At 41.6% G+C, this 23165-nt stretch overlaps 1 protein-coding gene across 5 annotated transcripts in view; it reads right to left on the reverse strand.

Moving 5' to 3' along the window:
* IKZF1 (IKAROS family zinc finger 1) overlaps positions 1 to 16772 on the reverse strand; it is a 78291-nt gene extending 61519 nt beyond the window's left edge. For 2 of the 5 annotated variants that reach the window (XM_019541030.1, XM_019541022.1), the window contains exons 1-2: positions 16584 to 16771; positions 2539 to 2592 (exon numbers count right to left, since the gene is read on the reverse strand). In XM_019541030.1, coding sequence (XP_019396575.1) covers positions 2539 to 2592; positions 16584 to 16725 — 196 coding nt within the window. In that variant the 5' untranslated portion in view covers positions 16726 to 16771. Of the gene's footprint in view, positions 1 to 2538; positions 2593 to 16583 lie in introns of all 5 variants that reach the window. The other 3 variants (XM_019541065.1, XM_019541056.1, XM_019541038.1) reach the window with 2 other exon arrangements.
* Positions 16773 to 23165: the final 6393 nt, after the last annotated feature.

The raw sequence follows: 23165 nt of genomic DNA on the forward strand, positions 1-23165 counted from the left end.
ATGTAAGTAGTTGTACAGAGGTAAAGGCAGTTGCAAATAAAGCCCTGTGTTCCTGCTGGCTCCGAGTAGAAGATGTAATAGAGGAGTACTAGCAAGGCCATCAGTGTACACAGATAGAGCAGCCTCCCCCTGAGGTTGCACAGTTCAAGACTCCCAGCAGCCCAAATGGGGCAGAGAAAAGCGAAACGCAGAACCATAACTCCTTTCCCTCAGCCACATCCATTGGCCAGCAGTTTGCCAGCTTTCAAGGAAGAAAATACACAGACACTCTATACATCAAAATGCTCCAGTGGGCTTTTTGTCTCCGGCGTTCACACACAAGTCAGATCACCAGTTAGAGCAATTTTACAAGTGGCCTTCTGATCACATTACAAACCTACCAAACAGCTCAAACAAATTTACAGTTGCAGAATCATAGAAAAATAGGGCTGGAGAAAACCCTAAGAGATCCTCTAGTTCAAATCCCTTGTCCAAGTCAAAGACTGAAATATCAGCAGGCATTTGTTGGCAAATTAAAGCAGGAAGTGCATTTACTATAAGTAGATTATATTGGCCTGCCAGTTTTGTGACAGCTAAAATTCACCTTGGTCTGCTTTTTAAGAAAAGAGAAGCCTCTGTCACCACAGAAGACTATTACTTCCACCAGCTTGATTACCACAAACACATAGGAATGGTGGGAAGGGAACTGAAGGAGTACAAATTCTTCAGCATTTGGAGATCTGGAAGAAACAGCATGAGTTTCCCTCCAATCTTCCCCTCAAGGGAAGGCAGGCTAAATAGAAGATAGGCATTGTGGTCTCTTTTCCCATGAGACAAGGCAGCTTCCAGTCCCATGGAGAGCCAGCCCTTCTATACTGCTCCTATACATGGAAGCATGACTTGGGTGAGTGATGTCACCTCTGGCTAGTGATTGCAAGAAATGGCAGGTGTGAAGATCATGATCATCCTGATTTAAAGGCTATGAAATTGGGTGTGGATACCTGCTTAGGTATGTGCTGCCTCAAAGGAAGAGAATGACACAGATCCTGCCCCACCTGCCTTCAGACTCCCCGAGCCAGGAGAGCCTGGTCACATCTTAATAATCTTGACTCCATAGGGAATGTGGGGTTAAACCCCCTTTCCCGTCTTTTCCTGTTAAGCAGAAATACAAACTACAGAGAGGGTTTGCTTTATCTTTGTTAAATGATTTCAACATAAAGGAAACACTGAAGTTTAAGATACTGTTATCATGTAAAAAGGATAATACCTTGAGGGAAATGCAACAAGTCTTCCATGATAGGGAAGAGTGCTTTCTTAATAACAGAGCTGGTTGAAAAGTATGTGCCAATGAAATTTTTGTTAAAGGAAAGTGACTTTTTGGTAAGAAGGGAAACCGTTATGGGGACCATTTAGTCTCTTGTAAACATTTAAAGTTTTTACTTAAAACACTGACAACAAAAACATTTTTGGTTTTCAGTTTTTTTGATGCAAACCTCAAAATGGTGCCAAAACTAAGAAGCAAATCTTTTTTTTTTTTTTTTTTCAGGAAAGAATGCCCTGAACAGCTCTACCATTCAAGAACATGCTATACTTCCACTGAACTGTTCTGGAGGCCCTGATCCTGCCCTGCATGACTCATCCATTTAAGTGAACCACATGCTTCAGTGGCTGCAGGAAGGAGGCCTCAGTGAACAAATGGGGTATGCTGCAGACAGAATACTAAAACTGATAACTGAAAGTCATTTGCCGTTGCTGCTCTCCCCATACTGGGAAGCCAAAAAAAGGGGGCAGCAAACTGTGTGCATCTTGTCAAATGGTGGAGCTCTAGCATACTAAACAAGGTACTTATTAGTTGTTAATCTGTATTTTCGTCTCACCAACGGCCCAATATATAATATAACTTCCTGTGGGAGAAACATTAGGTACCAAAGGCCTAAAGAATCCCAAAGCCTAATCATGTTATTCATAGGGGAATTTTAAAAGCATAAATTTTCCATTTTGTAGGGTGATCCCAGTCAAGTAATGCTTCTTCTAAAGTGTGATTACCCTGGAATAAAACTAAATAAAAAGTATCAAATTCACAGTATTAGGGCTTTTAGCATCTACCTGGAATCCAGTTTTTATGTTTAACACCTATTACTTCAGTTTTAATAGGAAAAAAAATCCAAAACCTATTTAGTGAACAATTTTTGCTTAAAGTAATAGTTTCATCTAAGTAAATTTTATTCATCCTGAAACTGCCAGGTAACAGCCTTTTGCTTCCAAAAGAGATAGATACATGTTCCTATGACCATATCCCACAGAAATACAAGAGTAGCTATAATACAAAATTACTTATCTATTTCCTTGGTTCCTTTATTTATAAAAGTCCCTTGGAAAAAATCTATGCACCGTGAGGTTCTCCATGAAGTGGTATCATTAATTATATCTTGATTTCCACTCTAGCTTTACAATAGACCCAAAACAATTTTAATTAAAATAATAGCAATTTTCTATTCTGGGGCAATGATGAACAGGAATTCAAGATTTTCTTCACAGACGTACTCTTTGAGATCTCACCTGAAACCTGGGACATATCTTGAGCCTCATCTGTTTCCATTTTCCTCAAGTTATCTGAGAAAGAGAGGAAGAGCCTTAAGTTAATGTGAAATATATTTAAAAAAGCCAAAACAAAAAGCAAGCGAGAGAGAGACAGACAGAGAGAGGAGAGAAGAAAAAAAAACCCTTTTGCTATTTAACTATGAGATTATCTGGCAAGAATAATGTATTTTTCTCTTTATTTTCCTCCCTGCATACTTGCTGGGGTATCAGACTGGCACAGACCTTGATCCTTTTAAAAACAGCATTACAAAGATTTATAAAAATATCATTACAAGCACAGGAGGACCAAATTTGTTATTTATTGTTAATTTCCTACTGCATAATAACCCAAAATGCAAACTGACTGCAACAAAATTAAGCAGAAAATTAAATGGCCCTGGGTCATTGTAGGCACAGAATTCATTCTCTTGGTTGATCCATAGTTATGTTCTTTCTAATTTACTGAGCATGCATCGATGAACCTTGAGTCAGCTTGGTGACACGCGTACAATCAGCAATCAAAAAACGAAGCAATTTGCTGAAGAATGTCTCATTTACCCAGGCAGGGCTGCATATCTGAGCAGCAACCGCCACTACCTCCATTAATAATGAATACACCTCAAGCAGTGGCAGATGGGCAAAACAGCAGCTTCAGTCCTTGGCCCTCAATCTTTCAGGAGTCCTTGCTTCAGACCACACCAGCTAGCTTCTATACAGGGAGAAGTAAAGCTCCTTAAAATAGTGAAACAAGCCCAGGAGAGAAAGGGAACCCAGGCCTTCCTGTTTTACTGACAGATGGCTGGCTCTACAGATTGGTAATTAATACTGGGAAGCTGCTGCACTTCTGTTGCAACACATAATGTTCTGAAGCGTACGTTGTGAGTGACCACAAACACCCAGGAGAAGCATGCCTAGGGTTAGTGGGGTAGAAATAAAATTCAAGTTTTCACTTGGAGCACAAGCCTACAAGTCTGGAGTCCCAAGTGCCTGTGGTGGACATCTGGTAACGCCTTAGATAATAAATGCCTTGCTAGAAAAGGTATTCCCAGAACAACCTGAAAGTGAACTTTCAGCATGGTGTCGGCAACTGAGGTAACGTTAGGGGAAAATAACTTTCTTTAACCTGCAAGCACTTTTTCTAAGTAGGAGACCTTGGACCAGGTCCTCAACTGCTGTAAACTCTGTAGACTTCAACAGGGCCCTGACAATTTGCATCAGGTGAGCATCCTGCTTTTTGTTGCCCTTAGTCATCTCTTCCATCCAACCTAGCTTCCTGAAATGCAAAAAGATGGCACTGCAGGTCTGTTTCTTCATTAGAGAGATGGAAATACAAGAGAAAACTGGCTGGGTTACTTCACAAAAGGTTTTGCCTTTATCCTGATATTCTGTAGCCAAGCTTAGAATAGTTATTCTTCTCAAACATCCTTTCTAAAAGGAACCCATCAAGGGAGGGGAGGTAAGATGAGACCAGATAGACTGCAGTGGAAAAAAATGATCAGAACAGTCATATTATTTAAATCTCCTACAAATAACAAGGGCTTCCCAGGGAAAACTTGTTTCTAAATTGCAGCAGGTACCTCATAGTCAATATACTGATTTTCTTGACAGACATGCAGGCCTTCATTTCAAGACACTGGCTTTTTGTGCCCAAAAAGAGAGAGAGAGAGAGAGTAGGCATCCAAACATGCCTGCCTCATGGATGTGGGAGTAGACTTTTGACCAGTTGATTCTGCTACTGTCGCAGATCTCTGCCCTTCCCAGTACACCCCTGCCAGTCAAGTGAACACTGTGTGGCTACTAAACAGTCCAGAATGTTTGTTTTTGCTCTAGTTAGGCTCCGAAACTTGAATCTAAGAGAAAACAGTTCCTAAAAAAGTCAGTGTCTGAAATGAATTGTACTGTTACAAAATATGAAAAGCCTTGTCCTACCCAAAAATGTTCATTTGCTCTTACTGGCATGACTTCAGTATGTCCATTTTTAACAAAGCTATTTAGTCAGTGGGAAATACAACCAATCTCACAGAAGGAAAAACCCAGCATTTTCTTATAACTAGCCCGATCATTTACTGGAAATATGTATTTTTAGCTGATACTGTGATGTACAAGAGCTCAGTAAACGCTTTCCCTTATTTCTCCTGCAACAGTGACTGAACAAAATGAATGGAAAGATTTTCTTATGTATCTCTTACTGCCTTAGAGGAACATCAGGCTTTGTAATTAATATCAATCCTCCATCCAGCATGGTGAAATCCACCAGACCACCAGAGAAAAAAGAAACCACTTTGGGAAGATACCAGTACACCATAAAAGGGAATTTTTTAATTTTACGCATTAATTAAATCAAGTTCCTCAAACAACAAGATGTTTCAAACTCTATCTCTAGGGCTTCAGAGAAAGCAAAGAGAAATCTGAGGTGAGCTTCATTAAATCCACTGAAGATGGGCACTTCACGCAGAAAAGGATAATTAAATATGTACACTTCCATTATATCATTCCTGAGCCTACCAGCATTCAACACAATAAAACTCACCAGCCCATTATTTCGGCAGCAGACCCAGTGCCGTATCATGTATATTTCCTAATGCATGTTCCTTCCTGCCTGTTTGCTGGAGACGGATGTGGAGTTAATTTTGCAAAGATTTCTCAATTTCTAAATGGGGAGCTGAGCTGAAGAGCACAACTTCTATAAAGGAGAATACTCCTGGGCTAGATAGGATAGAGCAGGTGGCTGGGTGACCTCAGATTGATGCCCACCATTCTGCAAAAGATCTTCCTGAGTTTATCAGAACCTGGCTTCACTGACTCCTCAGGACATGCTGCAAGGCTCATACTTTTTCTCTTTCTTTTTGAAAGTGGGGAGAAGAGGTCAACACAGGACTGTCTAGACTTTTGAAATGAGTGCAAAGGGAATATATGGGTTTGGTGGGGAAAAGGGAGAGGAGGAACTTCCTTTTTTTACATTTTTTGGGGAAATGTATAGAGTGCCTTATATGAGCTTAAGACACACAGAATCAACAATTTTAATTAAAAAATATATAAAATGTTAAACTTGTAGAAGTTTGAAAGGTAAAAATACCTACACAATGCTGTATTAAAACATCTTTAGCTGATAACTCCCAGGCAAGTCCCAAACAACTTCAGGGAGTTTCAGGTCAGTAAGGAATACACAACTAAGTTCTGAATCTGTGTGTGGTGAAACTGTGTCCTTTTCTCTTTACCACTAGAATAAGTTTTCTTGAATCCTTACAGAGGCACAATATCTTTACTGGGCTAAATTCTTATGGGAGTATCAATGGCACTATTGGTTTTAAGATAACCGAGTAAGAAAGGGTGCCTTGATCTTGCTTCCCTGAAAAATCAGGAGCCTTCAAATCAGGAGCTTATTGACTTCAAGGGCAATAAGACAGCACTATAAGCAAGGATGTTAGGATCTCCTACAAAGGAATTATTTAAGACCCTCCCTACAGCTCAGTACATCTCATCTTATGCTGTGATTATGGAAAATACAGAGGTATATGAGCCTCATTGTGTTTAAGTGGTAGTATTGTGAATAATCATCTAGGCTCTTATCAGGAGTATCCACCAGAAGGACTTTAATGGAAGTGTTCACAGCATGAAATTTGGGGAAAGATCCTTTTACTTAGTAGAAAGAAAAACAACCCTCTTGTAATTTCTTATAATTCACCACTGGCATAAGCGCAGACATTTCACTGCCTTTCCTTCCATTGCCTCTGCTAACACCAGCAGTGAGTTTGGCTGACATCCTTTAAACTTCCATGGCTGAAGTTGGATACTAAAAGCCTATGTTTGGACATTTAATGTAAGCAGCCTGGTTTTCAAGGAGCTGATCACACCCAGCTCTCACTAAGACAAGAAGAGATTCAGGACTCGGCAATTCTGGAAATGCATGTCTCTTTTATTTAGGTGCCTAAGTACAGATATAGGAGCTTGTCCCATTCTCAGTAATATCTATACAGTCCACTAGTCAAATTCCACGTGTTCGGGCATGGCCAATTTTCCCCTTTCTGCAACTTCTCCCCATAACTCATCTTGTGCTGTGATTATGGGAAGTACACCGGTATACCAGCTTTGTCATGCTTAAGTGGTAGCATGTACATAATTCTGAAGGTGGTCATGGGAGGAACACTTCTAATTTTTAACAGAATCATAGAAAATGAGGTTTGGAAGGGTCTTCAGAAGATCATCTAGTCCAACCGCTGGTCAAAGTAGAACCAGCAGCCCCAGTGAAATCATCCCAGCCACAGCTTTATCTAACCAGGTCTTAAAAACCTCCAAGGATGGACATTCCACTACTCTCTGGGTAACCTGTTCCAGTACTTCACCACCTTCCTAGTGAGAAAGTTGTTCCTAGTATCTATCCTGAACTTCTTTTGGTGCAACCTGAGACCATTGTTCCTTGATCTGTCATCTGCCACCAAGAACAGTCTAGCTCCAAAAAATTGTGGAACACTTCACAAAATTGTGTTATCATTGTGCAACAACTATATTAATCTTCTCTACATAATTCCAATGTTAGTATACATGCTGCCAAAGCAAGCACAAAAGTCCCCAGCCCCACAGAAACAGCTCTGCTCTGGTACATGCATGCAATGCCAATTAAATTAATCTGAGGTGTCTTGGTGGAACTGAGAAGGGGATTTGGTCTAATATGTACATTTTAGATTAGAACCTTTTCCCCACTTTATGCATAATCAAAATGAGTCAAATTCATCCCTCATATTTTAAATCACTTCAGGAGAACAACACTGGGGGGGAATTTTGGCCCACAAGTTAAAGGGGTCATTGAGAAGGCTGAGGACGGGAGGTCAGGAGGAATCATATGGGCAATTTCCTAATCTTTCAAAATACACTAAATTGTTTTCTGCAAATAGCATGCTGATTATTGTACCTCATATCCGACAATGCAAATTGACAGGTAAATTTAAACCTCAAACATTTAACTTTCACACAGAAAATCCATACTTAGCATTCATACAGTACCTTATCAATGTCAATGCTATACAAGCATGAAGCTAAATCCTGCATCTCTTACACAACAAAAACTCTGGGAATAGGGTGTAGAAATATTGCAGGGTTGAGATCATGACCTAATGCTTTACAGTGGTGCAAACACTTACAGACACTCTTTACTTCAAGCACATGATAGCGACTTCACTGAGACAAAACACAAGCCTGAAGTTTATGCATGTGTCTTTAACTAAGGAAAGGCCATATCCTACTTGCTGCTATTCTAGTACAAACTGGGCGTATCCTGATTGTTGCCAGTGGAGCTACTTAGGATTTACACCCAAGCTCAGAGCCTGGCACTATTTACATATCCCTAGCTATGGTTTTGTGAAGTAAGACTAGGGACTCTGTTAGCACTTCATGCCTCTTGCTACTTTTTTCCTATTTTGTAGGATGTGTAGCTTCAGTTAGTATATAGAAGGATCCCCCCAAAAAGCCTAACTTTAATCACTTACAGAACTAAGCAGCCCCATATCTAGTGAAACATCTCTCTTTCATATTATGCCCAAAACTAAAATGTGAGATTTTTAAACATATCTAAAGGATTTAGAAGAACAAGTCCCATTTGCACTAAGGCTTCTGGTCCTCAATCCCTCATGTGCTTTTGAAAATCCTAGCCACAATGAATGCAGCAGTGAGAATGACTGAATATGGGCTCTTCAACTGCTGTAACCACAGGTTTTAAAAAAAAAAACAATCCTTCACAACAGCCACAGGGTACAGACTGGTTTTGTAACCTCCCTCACCCAAACAGGTCCAATGAGGTAAATGGACAACTCTGAGAACTGCAGGATCTGGCCTAAAGCGACAACTCAAGTTAGAGTAAAACTCATATTTGTGGTCTTTAGCAAGTCTCGTTGGCTCTTAAATCAGACAGGTTACATCACCAACAAAATGCAAAAAACAAAAACCCTAGCTGCAGCAATGTATCTAGCATGGATCCTAGTTTCAACCATAGCCCAAAGCCAAAGGGGACAGGTAAGCAAAACTGACCCAAAGCAACTACCAAGCAAGCATGACAACTGAAAAACCAGCCAGCTCCATGTATTTGAAAGCATATGTACATCAAAGTCATAACTAAGTGCTACATGGCATGTGCACAGGGACCCCAATTAATTGAATAAAAAAAAAAAAAAAAAGTCAGCAGCTGCATGTTCCTGCAGGTCTCCAGCATAGCTGGATCTCTGGCTGCACCAGAGGGCTTTGAACTGCAAAATGCTAGAGAGGAGGTCTTTCCCTCCAATCTGGTCAAGCTCAACAACCAGAAGAAAGGACAACAGAAATATAAAATCCAATAAACATAATGCTTTATCTGTTATATTCTATTGTTTTATAAAGAAAATACCTCCTGAATATTATGTTGTTTAGTTTTACATGACCTTTGGCCTTCATGTTGAATGAAAACAGAAGCAGGAAGTTTTAAGTTTGGATAAATGAGGGGTATAATGTGCAACCCATAAGGACATGGTGAAAATACTGGTAGAAAATTGCTAAAAACCTGCAAACTAGTTTTAATTAAAAGTGTTCAATATCTCAACAAGCAGCTAATAATTAACTTTATTATTGTAATTTAATAAAGTAGACTTCACAATCTCCATGAATGACTTTACTTTAGAACCATTTTAATTCTATTTTTAATTTCCTCCTCATCACACTAGTCACTATAAATAATAACTAAGGAGGAAAAAGGTCCCTTTTTGAAAACTAAAAACTGAGGATCACACAAGGGACTTCAGTATCATTCCAATTCCCATTGAGATACTTCCAGAAAAAAAGTTTAAAATTAAGTAGATCAATATCCTCTATACCCTCCTTCTCTCCACCAATTCTACATTTATCATTTTCCATAAAGGCTAGGGAAGTGTTTATTTAATTCAGTCCTTTTTTTGCTCCTGCCTGGTGCAAATGCTGGTTAACTATAGGAACTGACAATACAATTATAAGCATGCAGTCAAATTTCAATGGAGAGCTCCTGTCTACAAAATGAGGGAAGCGCTGTAATTCAAGACATGAGATTAAGAAAAGAACCCTGCTAACAGTGCAGATTTGAAACATTTATATGCCTGGCACATGTAAAATTAATTTCCATGTTAGTGAACAATTGTGAGGGTATGAAAAAAGTTGTATCAAACATTCTATATAATTTTCAGTCTTTTGGAATTTGTTGTAAAACCACTGCAAATGACGACAAAAAGCAGCTCTTTTCTATACATGTGTGTGTACGTTTCTATTTGTATTAATATTATATTTTCCAAATGTATTCTTAGTAGTCCTCTATTTTAGTAATAGAAATATTACAGTGTGAGAAAAATATTTTCTATTTACTTTGTATATAAATTCTAGCAAACTGCACATATCAATACCCAAAATGCTGCAAATATAAAAAAACGAGGTCTTCCTCAAAAATTTTAGACAAACTACCCTATTATGCTTTGCACAATGTGAGAAAAAATATGACAAAACTCAGTTTTCCTAATTAAAGCCAAATGGAAAAAAAGTAATAAATATAATCACCATCACATAAATAAGCACTCCCATCAAATAAATAAACTGGCTAATAATAAGAGGTGTGTAAATTCAGGGACTAAGAACAATGAACACTATCACACAGCCAAACAGTTCCCTCGGATGCTATTGCAAGGCTCCACTCAAATCAAAGGGAGCAACACATGAAGCTCTGCAATTTTCGCGTCTTTTTATACATCACTTGCTTTTCAAAAAAGAAGAACACAATATCTTTATCACAGCAAATCTACCAATATGGTCTTGGTCATTTTATATCCAGAACTATTACTGCCAACTATCCTAGACTGTACATTGAAGTAAGGATCAGCAATCAATTTGGTTTTCCCAAAGTACAAGAGGTTTTAATGACTATATTCAACAAATGCAGAAACACTTCCTAATTCTTTTTACAGTGTTAAAGCTGTTATGGATTTGTAAAGGGTATTACCAGACTGAATAATCATTTAATAAACCTATGTTATTTATTTATTTTTTTGCCATATACAGTTTCCAGTAACATCTAAGATTACTATATACATGAAATAAATTAGCAGATATTCTCCACAGTTTGTTCCAGTTTGGTGACTTTGTGTTGAGCAATCTTCAGATTCAAAGATGGCTCCACTTTTATTCTGCTGTCACTCCACTGTTTTCAATGAGGTAACATTGGTGTAATTTTGGAAGAATGCAGCAGTAAATAAGACCTTCACCCTGCTGGAGAAATCTATTAAACAGGTCAACAGGAGTCATTTTCATTTTTATTTGTTTAAATAATCTCTGCTTTCAAATTCAACTGCAGAAATAAATGTTTTCTATTGGTTGTATGATTATGAGCATTTTAGATTATATTTTATTTCAAATCGCCTTGTGATGCCTCTTTTGGAAAAGCACCAGAGATGCATTTTGTTGTCGCTTTCTTGATGCACACATACATGTATAAGCATCCAACCTGACAGAATGATCACATTAGACAAGGGAAGTGCATACATGAGTCTCTGCAGGGTCAGGACCTAGATTTGCACCCAACACCTACAGCTCAGTGGATGCGTCTACACAAGATATTTACTGTGCAATTGGCTCAGTAAATGTCTTGTGTCTACACTTGTGCAGCTATTAGGCTGCTGTAAACTAATTTACTCCACAGCAGGATAGTACTGGTGAATATAAGTACTATCCTGCTGCAGAGTAAGCAAATCCACAGCAGTGCACATGTAGACACTGGCTGGGCTGGCTGGTGTATAAGGGTGTTTGAGTCCAGGAACTGCTTGCTGGCTAGCCCTACACTGAAGCTGCCTTGTGCCCTACCCAGCCCCTCTGCAGCATGTGGAGCCAGGGAAACAGCACTGGGCTGGCAGGCTGACCCCCTGGGCTCCCTGCCACCATGGGCTACTTCAAACCGGCTCCATGTGGTTTGCCTGAATAAACAGCAGAGTAAATTGCTCTGGAGTTAATAGTTCTCAGGTACATGTTCAAATGGTGCACCTGGGAGCAAATCACTCTGGAGCAATAAACTCTGGAGTTTATTCACGTGCACTAGTTGCACATGTAGACAGGTCCAGTTTAACTACGGTCTGTCCAGGACTGCAATCACAACTGTGCACCTCAGTATCTGTTCTGCACTGTCTTCGTGTTCATGCAACCAGAGTACAAAAGGGGGGAGTGTCCTAATGGGAAAAGGCGTGGTTTGAGATTTTAAATTATACCATAATCTCCTCTCCCTCTCTCAAAAGACATTTGTAAGTCAGTTCAAATTTATGGCTGTATTCAGATGCAAAATTCCTGTTAGTTTTCCATAGTGATAACACACACAGATGGGACACAGGATGGAGAAGAGCAAATAAAAGATGACTTCAGGAGCAAAAATTTGCTTGCTGTATTCAGTTCTGCTGGGCAACCACTAGGGAAATAATGTAGTCACTGTGGATGTGCTGAAAGGATTTAGACAACTCCTCATTTAAAATTCACTGCCAAATCAAAGAGATTTGGGGGGATTTTCCAGTTTCCAAAAATGATTGTGAAGAGCAAGCTTTGCTTTGGACCACTCCAGCAAGGAACAAGAGTTTTCAGAAGATTTCACATACTCCAAGACTTTCCTTTTTTTATTGGAGTCATCCACCTCTACATTTCAACTAGAAGACTGAATTTCCTGTTCATTTCTACATGTTTCCAACAAGCAAGTATGTTTGTCTGAGGAGGCTGTCTTACTGTCCCCCTTTTTTGTTAGGGACATATAAGGGTTACAAAAAGGAAAATTCTTAGATTGCCAGCCCTTCTTCTGGATAATCAAGTGTTCTCCTGGAACACAGTTTATTGCAAGCTAAGAAGGGAAATTCTGTAGGTGAGCATTATCACTTCAGCAGCATCTTACTCTTCACAGATGCAGAACTGGTAACCTATCTCCTAAAGAATCCATTTGTAAAATCTGCACTACAATTTACTATTTGGTGCAAATTTAGTTGAAATTTATTCAAGTACAAATGGGATTTTTTAAAAACAAATTATAGTAATTCACTACAAATCAGGTTATATAGTCCTCTTACATGCAGAATTTCCTCTGAACTTTTTATGGAAGATTTGTCAGGCACAGCACAATAGGATTGGGCTGACAGCATAATTTTAGACTCCCTCTCCCCCACCTCCACCCCAGTTTTGAGGCTAAAATAGCCAAAACAAAACATGTAACTAAATTCTACTTTTGCATACTTTGTGCCATCTAAATGAAAACTAACCCCATTTTCCTTACCTTTTGAATGATCAGATTGTTAGTGCAAAATACACTTTTCAGCTCAAAAAAAATAATTTTCATTCATTTTTGAGTTCTGAATTCTCTGCAGAGCAATATGGTCACAATACCTTTAAAAACCAAGATGTGATTCTCCTGTCACACAATGTTAGTGAATGTAGTCAGTAGAAGGGACAGGTAAACCACTATTAAAGCCAACAACTAAATAAGCCCAACTATTTTCATAGTGAAATGGGGATAGCTGCTTTTGGTTGCATACTGCATTCATGAGTACCAGACACAAACGTATCCTGCGGAACATTTTGCTAACCTTTGTCCCAGGTGAGCCATACCAGTGAGAAAACTTAGTCACAATTGCGTGATGTGTTCTTTACTCTACTGCAACTTCTGTACAAAGACTATGCTGCAAAAAGCCTCACCACACACCACATACCAAAGAATCGCATCAAGTTTTTCCAGCTACTATCATGCAAAGGGACAACCATCCTATTTAAGCCATTGCACTCCTGTGGGTTTTTTCCCTGGATTATCCAATAAATAATTGGCATTTAATGGGTAAGTCTCAGCTGCTAACCCCAGACTAAATTTGTATTGCTTCTAAAAATTTCACAGTATGCCTCTGTCTCCTGATCAGCTTCACTGATATAACATATGGAAGATAGGTTGTCCCTCCAGGTGTTAATGTGTCAGGTGTGAAATCCTGGCTCCCAGTCAAGACAGTGATAAAACTCCTATTGGCTTCAAGAGGTCATGATTCCATCCAAAATGTTGCTTCTTAAATAAAAGAAACAAACTGAAAAAATCCTCCAACTTTGTTATTTTAGTTTCCATTTTGGTAGGTTTAACGTTATAAAAGAAGAACATTGTAATTAAGTTTTACAAATAAAACAATAACTCAATCCACAGAAGAAATTCACCCACGCTTAATGTTTGTTACATGACTTTTAAAGCTGCCTGCATCTCTAAGACTGATGATTACCAAGTATGAACCACAAGCAAGGAAATGTAGCTCTCATGCCTCCCCCCACCCAGTTCACGCTAATGAGGATAGCGGTTTTTGAAAAGAGTTTGTCAGTAGACACACTGAGGGTTCAAAAAGCACTTACTTGTCATCTAATTTCTACTGTCCCCAAAGAGCAGTTTGAAAGGATAAGGATTTAACACGTGGACATTCCAATTTGCTTCAGATAAAAAGTTTAAGTGCTTGGTCTGGAGGGTTTAGGGGGTTTTTTTTGGTTCTTTCCAATTTTTTAAAAAGGTAAAAGTAGTTAACATCTACAGTTATTTCTCTTTTGGACAGGCACTGAGGAATGAAATATGAGGCAAGGAATCTAAATTGCTAACTGGCATTAGAAAAGCAGCTTCTCCATAGGTGAAGTAGCAACTTTTCAAAAAGTGTTTTGCATTGTGGTACAAATCTTATTAGTTCCATGAACAGGAATACTAGGCCTAAAGTAGACTCACAAATAATAGCAATCTTTTTGTCTTTTCCTTAAATATTTCTGTTAGCAAACAATGGCATCATAGCATAAGTTGAATGGAAGTTGTGGATCTGGCTTGTCAAATCAATAAACACAATAACATTTCCAGTCAAAACTGCTGCTCCATATTTCATACACATGCTTTGGCTAGACGCCACAGTATAAATGGTACTCTGAGCTCTCACACGAGTAAATTTTTACAATACATTTAGCAAAATGAGGTAAATCAAAGATGGAGTGGCAACAGGCTCATGAAATATCTTTGTTTTGGGTGATGAGCATCAAACCGTTTCAACTGTTGGGAAAGAGTTTGCTACTTTTTGTAAAAGTAGTATGTTTTAACATTTCCTCTTTCCTCTATGCTTTCATGATCATTTACAGAAGAGTTAGCAGCTGTATTTATGTGGGGCTCTATCCTGCACAGGAGTACACAATTAAAGCTACAGATTGTGTGTCTACATTTGCAGAATCTGGTCCCTTACCTTTCATTACTGTTTTTTTAAACTTTAAGCTTTTCTCCCAATTAAAAATGGGCAGAGGGTGACCAGAGAAATAGACACATGAAAGAAATGTAGTATCCTTTCTATACTACTTTTCCTTTAGTTTCTCCAGGACTATTAAGCAGTGGATGCATATTGATTGACACAACCTATGAGACATCTGGCTCTTTGACATGTTAAAAATCATCCTAAGACAAAGCCAAATGAGAAAGTCATTCCTATTTTTACAATTAAACCTTCTGAAAATGCCAGCTGCATTTACATGTGCAAGTGCGCTGTTTTTCATAAAACAGCAACCTTACAGTCCTCTCAGATCATTTGCCGTGTTTGAGCAGCAGACCGTGCTTAAAAGCACCAGCTTCCTGCTCAGTGTGAGGTTATAACTGGCATTAGAGTTTTAGTTTTAAGTGTTCCTTGTGAGCAGAAAGCAGCCATTATTACTATCATGATCTTAACTTTCAAAAAAGTCCTAAATGCAGGATGCTTTGCACAACGTAGGACGTCTGTGCCCTTGCCTTCTAAAATACTGTCCAAGAGCCATCCAGAAAAATTTCCTAAGATACAACAAAATGAACAGTTCCCTTATAAATTACAGCTGAGGGGTGACATTGTTGCAACCCTAATTCTATACACCCCACTTTTAAAAGGGAACACACAGCAAAGCTGTCACTTTGCAAAAAAAGAAGTTTGCTGGATGGTGACAAAAAAAAGCAAAGCTTCCACTGAAAGCGCCTTCACCATAAAGAAGGAAACTATTTGCCAGGCTTTCATTTGTACACCAGTTATCTCCTTATACCCCTTGTCTCCTTAGCCCCCACCACCCCTAAACTAAAAGCACTTGGCTAATGTTATGTAAACTTGACAGCTATTACAACCCCGGCACCTTCTTTCTACAAATCCCATGAGCCAACTAGTTGAACTTCGCTTCTGAATGAACCTAGGTGCAGGGGGTTCCCAGACACTGACACCAAGGGGCCACTGCCTGTTTCGCAGAGTGGGTTCCGGTTTTTTTTTACTGCCCTGTTGCTCGCCTCTCAGGCTTTTAAATAACAAGTTCATAATCAGAAGGAAATGGAGCTGGAAGGCACCTCCAGAGGTCATCTAGTCCAACCCCCTGCCCGAGGCAGGATCACCCCTATCCCAACCATCTTGGTCAAATCATTGCTCCCCCAGCTCTGCAAACTTTTGAGACGTCCCATCCAAAGCGACTCCTAGGTCTTTTCTCGGCCGCCTACATAGCAATAGGTGGCTTTAGCTCTTGGTCTAGACAGAGGAGCAAACGCGGTGATCTTCATGGCTATTTTCTTTTTCTAAAAGACGGCCCTCCCCCGGCTTTACAGCCTCTGTAATCTCCCAGGTTTCTTTCACGAAAACTTCCTGCCCTCGCCTGCTTGTCGGTTTTTGTTTTTTTCCGTCCTCCAGAAGAGAAAGCAGCAAGCCCGGCTGGCTGGGATGAGTTTGGGGAGAGGGAGTTAGCATCCCAGCATCACAGCCCCAGGAGGGGCACCCAGTCCCACCCCGGCTGCTGGCAGGACTCAGGTCGGTCCGGCCGCGGCCGGGCGCTGCCCGCCCCCGGGAGGTGCAGGTGCAGGTGCAGGTGTCTCCGGCGGGGCATCCCCGCCCCGCGCGGTCCCGGCGCAGCCCTCGCCCCCTGCCCCGCCAGCGCCAAGACTCGGCGCCGCGCTCCCGCTCGCACTCGCGCTCCCGGTCCCGGTCCCGGTCCCGCTCCGACAGGTGCGAGCCCCGGCGGGCGCGGGGCCGCGGTACCTGCTCCGGCCGCGGCGGGCTGCACACAGCGCTCCCAGCACCCCGGTCCCGCTCCATGTGCCGCGGCTCCGGCGCGCAGCGCAGGCAGTGGGGCTGGCGGTCCCTCCCCTCGCCACTCCACTTCCTCATTCCAGTGCAGCATCGCGGCTCTGGCCTGCGCCGGGCATGCCGGCTCCCCCCGCGCCTCGCCCGGCCCGGGCTTTTTGCCTTTAAAGCCAGCCCGAGACGCAGGGGCTGGCACATGACGGCAACACCCCCTCGGGCTGGCTGTGGGCGCCGGCCGGCCGGCGGGAGCTGGTGCGTGCCCCCCTCCCCTCACAGCTCCTCAGCCCCACCCGGCTCTGCCCCTCTCAAGGAAAGGGGTGCTGGGAGGTAGCAAAGCCCACCCACAAGTAAGCCCCCAAACCAGCTCGACCCTCAAGGCAAAATGCCAGCCCGGTGCCTGGAAGGGAACGGAGGAACTGTCCTGTTCGGGCCCAAAGACCACAGCTGCACCCGAGAAAACAGGTGCTGGGAGGCAGCAAAGCCCATCCCATAAGTTAGCCACCAACACCAGCTCAGCCTTCAAAGCAAAATGCCAGCCTGGACGGCCCAGAGAGGAATGCAGCCACTGCTGCTCTCATGGGTGCCAAAGGTACATCTGCTCCCAAGGAAAGGGGTGCTGTGAGGTGGCGAAGCCCATCCCACAAGTTAGCCCTCAAACCAGCTCAGCCCTCAAGGCAAAATGTCAGCCTGGTCCCCAGAGGGAAATGGGGCAACTGCTCCCCTCATGGGTGCCAAAGGCCACAACTGCTCCCAAGAAAAGGGGTGCTGGGAGGCAGCAAAGCCTGTCCCACAAGTTAGCTGCCAAACCAGCTCAGTTTTCAAAGGAAAATGCCAGCCCAGGATGGATGCCGAGGCAAAGCAGCTACCTCTTAAGACAGCCTCTCAGTAGCATCTCCACTGAAAGGAAAGACTGCTTATGTCTCAACAACCTGACCCTTCATCGTGAAAGAAGGATGAGTACTGTTCAGACAAGCCCCTGAATTAAATGTTTGCCAGAGTGGGACTTGCCCTGGCTTTTCTGGGCCAGGTAGAAAAGTGAGCATGAGAGGCAAGCCTGGAACCTATATCTCCCAGGTTTCACTCCAGGGCCTCGAATGGAATGGCGTGTGCAACAAGTCAAGCACCCACATAAGGGTGTGCAGGGACTGGACTGTTGTTCTTGGCATGCCTCTGTTCCCCATCTATAAAAGTACCGCGTCCCTTCTGCCTCTGCCCTCATGCTACAAAGCACTAGCACACATGTAACTTTGTACACCTGAGCAGCCTTGTTGACTGGAAGGGGTCACTCATAGGTATAAAAAGTGTTTAATATTTGCACCATCAAGTCAAGTTGGAAGATCTTTGAACAGAAACTGCTGCATTTGTACAGTACCTAGCACAGTAGCTCTGGAACTTCACAATACCTATAATAATAATGAGGTTAGAGAGTTAGTTAGCTGTATTAGTCTAAAGTCAGGCAGATGCTAGGATGGGATGGCACCTTGGAGCTAAGTGGTTCAGGGAGGCATAAGCAACAGCCAGCTTGATTGTAGTATCTAACAGTAGGTTCTTGCCTACAAAAGCTTATGCCTGTCTTGAACCAGTTATTTGCTAAGGTGCCACCTTGCCTGACCTCCAATCAGTAATAAGGTTATAACTAAGGTTTCTAAGATGTATAAAACTCTCATCTCTCTCCAGGAAATGTTGCAAATACAATTGACTTATACTTCCCAAAGCAGGATGTTAGTTATGCCTGAGAGCAAGTATTTTAGAACCGTACCTGATGTTCACGATATTTTTAAAGGAGAGATTTGTTGCTGCATAACTATGAAAGCATTGGCATTTCCCTTTATGAACCCTTGTTTTTAGGGATTGGTACATAGGCCACATGGATTGGTTGTGGGCTGAGATATGAATCCAAATTCTCCTATCAGCTATGCTATCATCCACACGTGCCTTACAGGGGTGGCACACACGTAGCAGAGCTTGGAAGGCTTGGCTGGAAAGATTTCACCCGTGCATTAAAAGGGAAAAAACCACTCTCAATACATTGATAGTGCCATTTATCACAGGACAAGCAATAAGTAATTCAGTTTCATGAGGCTTCAGTATGGGCTGGAAATGTATGCAGGGAGCACTCTGCTCACTACTGGGATGGAAAGTGGAAGCTGGTTAAGCAGCTCAGAGAAGTGCTCTGCTACATCGATTGAAGTGGATATTTTGAAGTAGAGGAGTTGTGGTTTCAAAGGGGAGTTTTTTGTGCGCCTCTAAGCTTCATTATTTTTAAATAAAATTTTGCAGGCCAGCGGTTCATAGTTGTGCACTAGTTTAGAGGTATTTAAAAGGAAAAGCCATTTACAAAGACTGTGTGTAAGCACATTGCACACCTTTTCTCCCCAGATTTCACATAAGAAATTGTAGGGTCAGAATCAGCTGGCTACAGACATGTGACATCTATTTGCAGGTGGTCAGCAAGATGCTAGGGACCTTCCACACATCAGCACATGGAACACATTAGGTTCTGCTTGCACTCTTCAAATCTGTTGTGATTACAGCTGATGTAGACAGACTGGAGCTAGCTTTAAGCTCCCTAGTTTGGGCACTGCCACTGGGCCAGCAATGTAGCCAAGCCAGCATGGAGCTCAAATTGGGCCAACTGCCCATTCATCCATGCCTCATCCTGGCAGGTTTTGCAGCCTGCTTTGAGCTCTGTGCTGTTAACAACACCTGAGCTAGCTTGTTTAAACCTCAGGTATGTCTACATGACCTACAGCCACTGTAACCAACTACTCTCTTGGGGTCTGGTGCTGCATTGACTTCACTGGGAATCTTGCATCAGTAAAACTGGGTTGCAATGAATGCAAAATATTGACAGGAAGGAGCTTATCTATCTTTGGGAGTTGGTCCAAGAGATTTCCCCTTTGCTGTCAGTTCTACAGTGGGAGCATTTTAACTGTTTCACTATGAATATTTCCAGTCAGATTAATTCTTGATTACAGAACATATGTAAGAATATAAGAATTCAAGAATTGCCATTTACTGGGTCAGACCACAGGTCCGGGGGGGGGGGTCAGCCTGGGGCTCTGTGGCACTGGGCAGTGGAGGGGCTGGCTGGGACATGAGGGTGCTACAGTGCAACGTTAAACAGCAGAAACCCCCCACACTGCAGCACCTTTATGCCCCAGTCACAATCTACACACACGTTTGAGCACACATAACTCCACTGTAAGCTAGTACTTGTTCCAGACAGTACCATCCTGTAGAAAAGTTAGCTTACTGCTCTCCTATGGCTGCATACATAGACTGTGATGCTTTAGTGTGGAGCTAATTCATTAAGTATGCAGTAAAGCTCTGCAGTAAAGCACATATGTAGTAAATCATATTGAACCTACTAAATCATATTCATCCATGTACTGAGCCATTCTTTTTTCTAATCATTATTTCTACCAGTTTTCCAGGAACAGAAATCAGACTCACTGATCTGTATTTCCCTGTGTCGCCTCTAGAGCCTTTTTAAAATATGAGAGTCACCTAGGCTGTATTTACTGATAGGTTGCATACTACAGTTAGGGGTTCAGCAATTTCCCATCAGAGCTCCTTCAGTACCCTAGGGCAAATGCCATTGGGTCCTGGTGATTTGTTAGTGTTTAGTTTATCAATTTCTTCTGTGACCTCATCTACTGAAACCTTAGTTTGGGTCAGCTCCACTGATTTGTCCTTCAAGAGGAGTGGATCCGGTGACAAAATTTCCCTAACAACTTTCATGGTGAAGACAGATGCAAAGAATGCATTTAGTTTCTTGGCAATGACCCTGTCATCCTTTAGCATCCTTTTTACACCCTGATCATCCAGAGGCCCAAATGACTCCCTGGCAGGCCTTTAGCTTTTAATGTACTTTAAAAATATGTTATTGTTACCTTTTGTTTTCTAGCTAGTTTCTCCTCAAATTCTCCCTTAGCTTGTATTATTATAAATTGTCTTCTGCTGCAATTAGCAAAACCGAAAGTGCGCAGCTTAGGCTGCGTCTCCATGCTAAACCTAAGCAGTGGATGCCATAGACAGCTAATTGGCTGTCACTCCAAGGTGCTAATTAGCCCACCTGCCATATCATACAGATGCAGCTTCTTGTGGTTCTGGTTCAGAGGGAGCCTGAGTAGACCTGTGCAGCCTGTGTGATGGTGTCACTGCCAGGTATGGTAGGCTTACCCCATAGATTTGGCCATGGGTGATTTGTTATAAGGTAAAATACAAAGCTGTAATTTCCTGTGTAGTGTCCTCCTTCATTATCACATGACAGAATCATCATACGGGATTACCTGTTGAGATATCATGCTACGTGTGGGCTGTGTCAACCCAACTGCTAGCTGGCTGATGATGATTCATGAGAAGAAAATAAATAGTGAAACTTCTTTTTGTCAGGAATCAACTTTAACCAAGTAGTTCTACATAATATCCAGCTCTTCAAGGAAAAAAAAATTACTTCAAATTGTCTGAAGCACAGAATTTGTTCACCGCAGCATCCAGAATGCAGCAGATGAGTAATTTTATTGCCGTTCCACTGGAACAGATTATTATTTTCTCATATTATTTTCATTCTTTAGCTTCTTTTCCCTTAACCGCTTGGTTGCTTCATCTGCTTTTTATGTTTTGTCTTCTAGTCCTTGTTCTGCAAAAATAATGACTTGAGCATTGGGTCCACTATTTGATTCTCTTTGTAGGACGAAGCCTTTGACTATAAACTTTTCAGGGCAGCAATTGCTACTTATCTGGGATAACAGTGATTCTGACCAGGATGAGGCATGCAGTCATTAATGTAATAACAGTGAGACTGACAAGATTGTCAAGGGCATACATGCCATGTAGATGTCCAATTTTCATTGTGCACTTAAAAATCCCCCCCATTCCCCCCCAAATTATGGACTCTACCATAATAGGTTAGCATGATAAATTTTGTTGAACAAAGAAGTTGTGCTTTTTGCGTTTAAGATCCATGGAACTCTGCATTATAGATACCTTTGGTGTTAAGAAAACCTGTCATCAGGCTTTACACTAAACAGCTAATCACTGAGAACTAATTGTCTTCAGGAAATTCAGATCACAAACTTTTGAGCTACAGAGCTCAGTCTCCTTTTAATACAGCCTCAACACTTCTTCTACATTAGTATCCTCATGGTTCATCCTTATAGTGTAGTCTTTTACTCAGACCTTTATGTCTTGCCTTGACAAGTTGCCCATCCAAACATATACACTAGTGCAGCCACTAACATCCTCTTCCTTCCCCTTCATTTTATCCCTTTTTTCTTTGTATCACTCTGCTGGCTTTCTGTTCACTCTTGCACTTGATTTATAGGTCACTTCCTTCAATATTCCTATCCTTTGTGGACTTTCATATTGTCCTCTGCCTTCCTCTCTGCTCCAGAATTCCCACCTATTATTTTTTCAAACAATCACATCCACAGCTTCTTTCATTCACCCCTAGCACACTGACTGATCTCTCTGCATTTACACAAGGGCCCTACTCTCTCCACTTCAAAATTGCTCTTCAAACCCTGCTCCTGTTATGCTGCCTATAGTGAATCATTGTGATCAGCTGTAGAAAATCCTACCTGATGTTCCATTTTTTGGATTGTTTCCTAGTCTGTGAGTTATTTTTCCAGAAACCAGACTTTCTTGAAGATCTAAAGCAGGGTTCTCAAACTCATCCAACTAAACAGGACAGATAGGTAGTATAGGACTAGTTCATGGGCCAGATGAACAACGTATGTCTGATCCCATTAGCCAGATCAGGCCCACAGCATCTCCCCCTCCCCCCCAGTACTGGATTCAATGCACATAGTGTCCTCTTTGGCTGGTCCAAGACTTGGCAGAAAGAGATATATATACTGATGAGACAGACAGAGGCAGGCAGGCAGAGATGGACAGACAGATATAGATGAATGGAGTATACATACCCACACAGAAAACATAGAAAAGGAAAGCTTGAGATGTACAAGAAATGCAACATCAGTCCCATGAGCTGCACATGCTGCTCTTATCTTACTAGTTGGAATAACTTCCCTTTTTCTTTTATTTGCTAGTAAATCACTGTTGTGTCTGAACAAAGCACAGCCAATTTGAATCCATGGCTGCTTGTCAACATTTTAAACTGCCATAACAGTGTGGCTCTACCCAACATCATGATAGTCTCACCATGACCACACCTGTCTGGAGAGTCCAACTAAATCAAAGATGCATTGGTCCATCCACAATGCAGCTATTGTGGAGTCAAGAACCAATTACAACATGGTTCCGTTTTGTAGTTCTGAGAGCATATTTTCACTAGTGTTGTGCCAAAAGGGCCTAGTCAGGATCATGGTCCCATTATGCTAGAAGTATACACTTAGGTGGACAGGAGGTAGACACCATCCTTGTCACAATGGATATGCAGTCTCCTTGGGCCATGTCAGTAAGGCCCTCCCTAGCAAAATGGAACCATGTTGTAACTAAGTCTCATCCTAGTTATAGCTGTAGTGTAGATGGGAAATAATAGAATTTCAAAGCAATCAAGAAAGTAGACAA

This window comes from Crocodylus porosus, unplaced genomic scaffold (genome assembly GCF_001723895.1).
Source record: "Crocodylus porosus isolate Cpor-Errol unplaced genomic scaffold, CroPor_comp1, whole genome shotgun sequence".
NCBI lineage: Eukaryota > Metazoa > Chordata > Crocodylia > Crocodylidae > Crocodylus > Crocodylus porosus.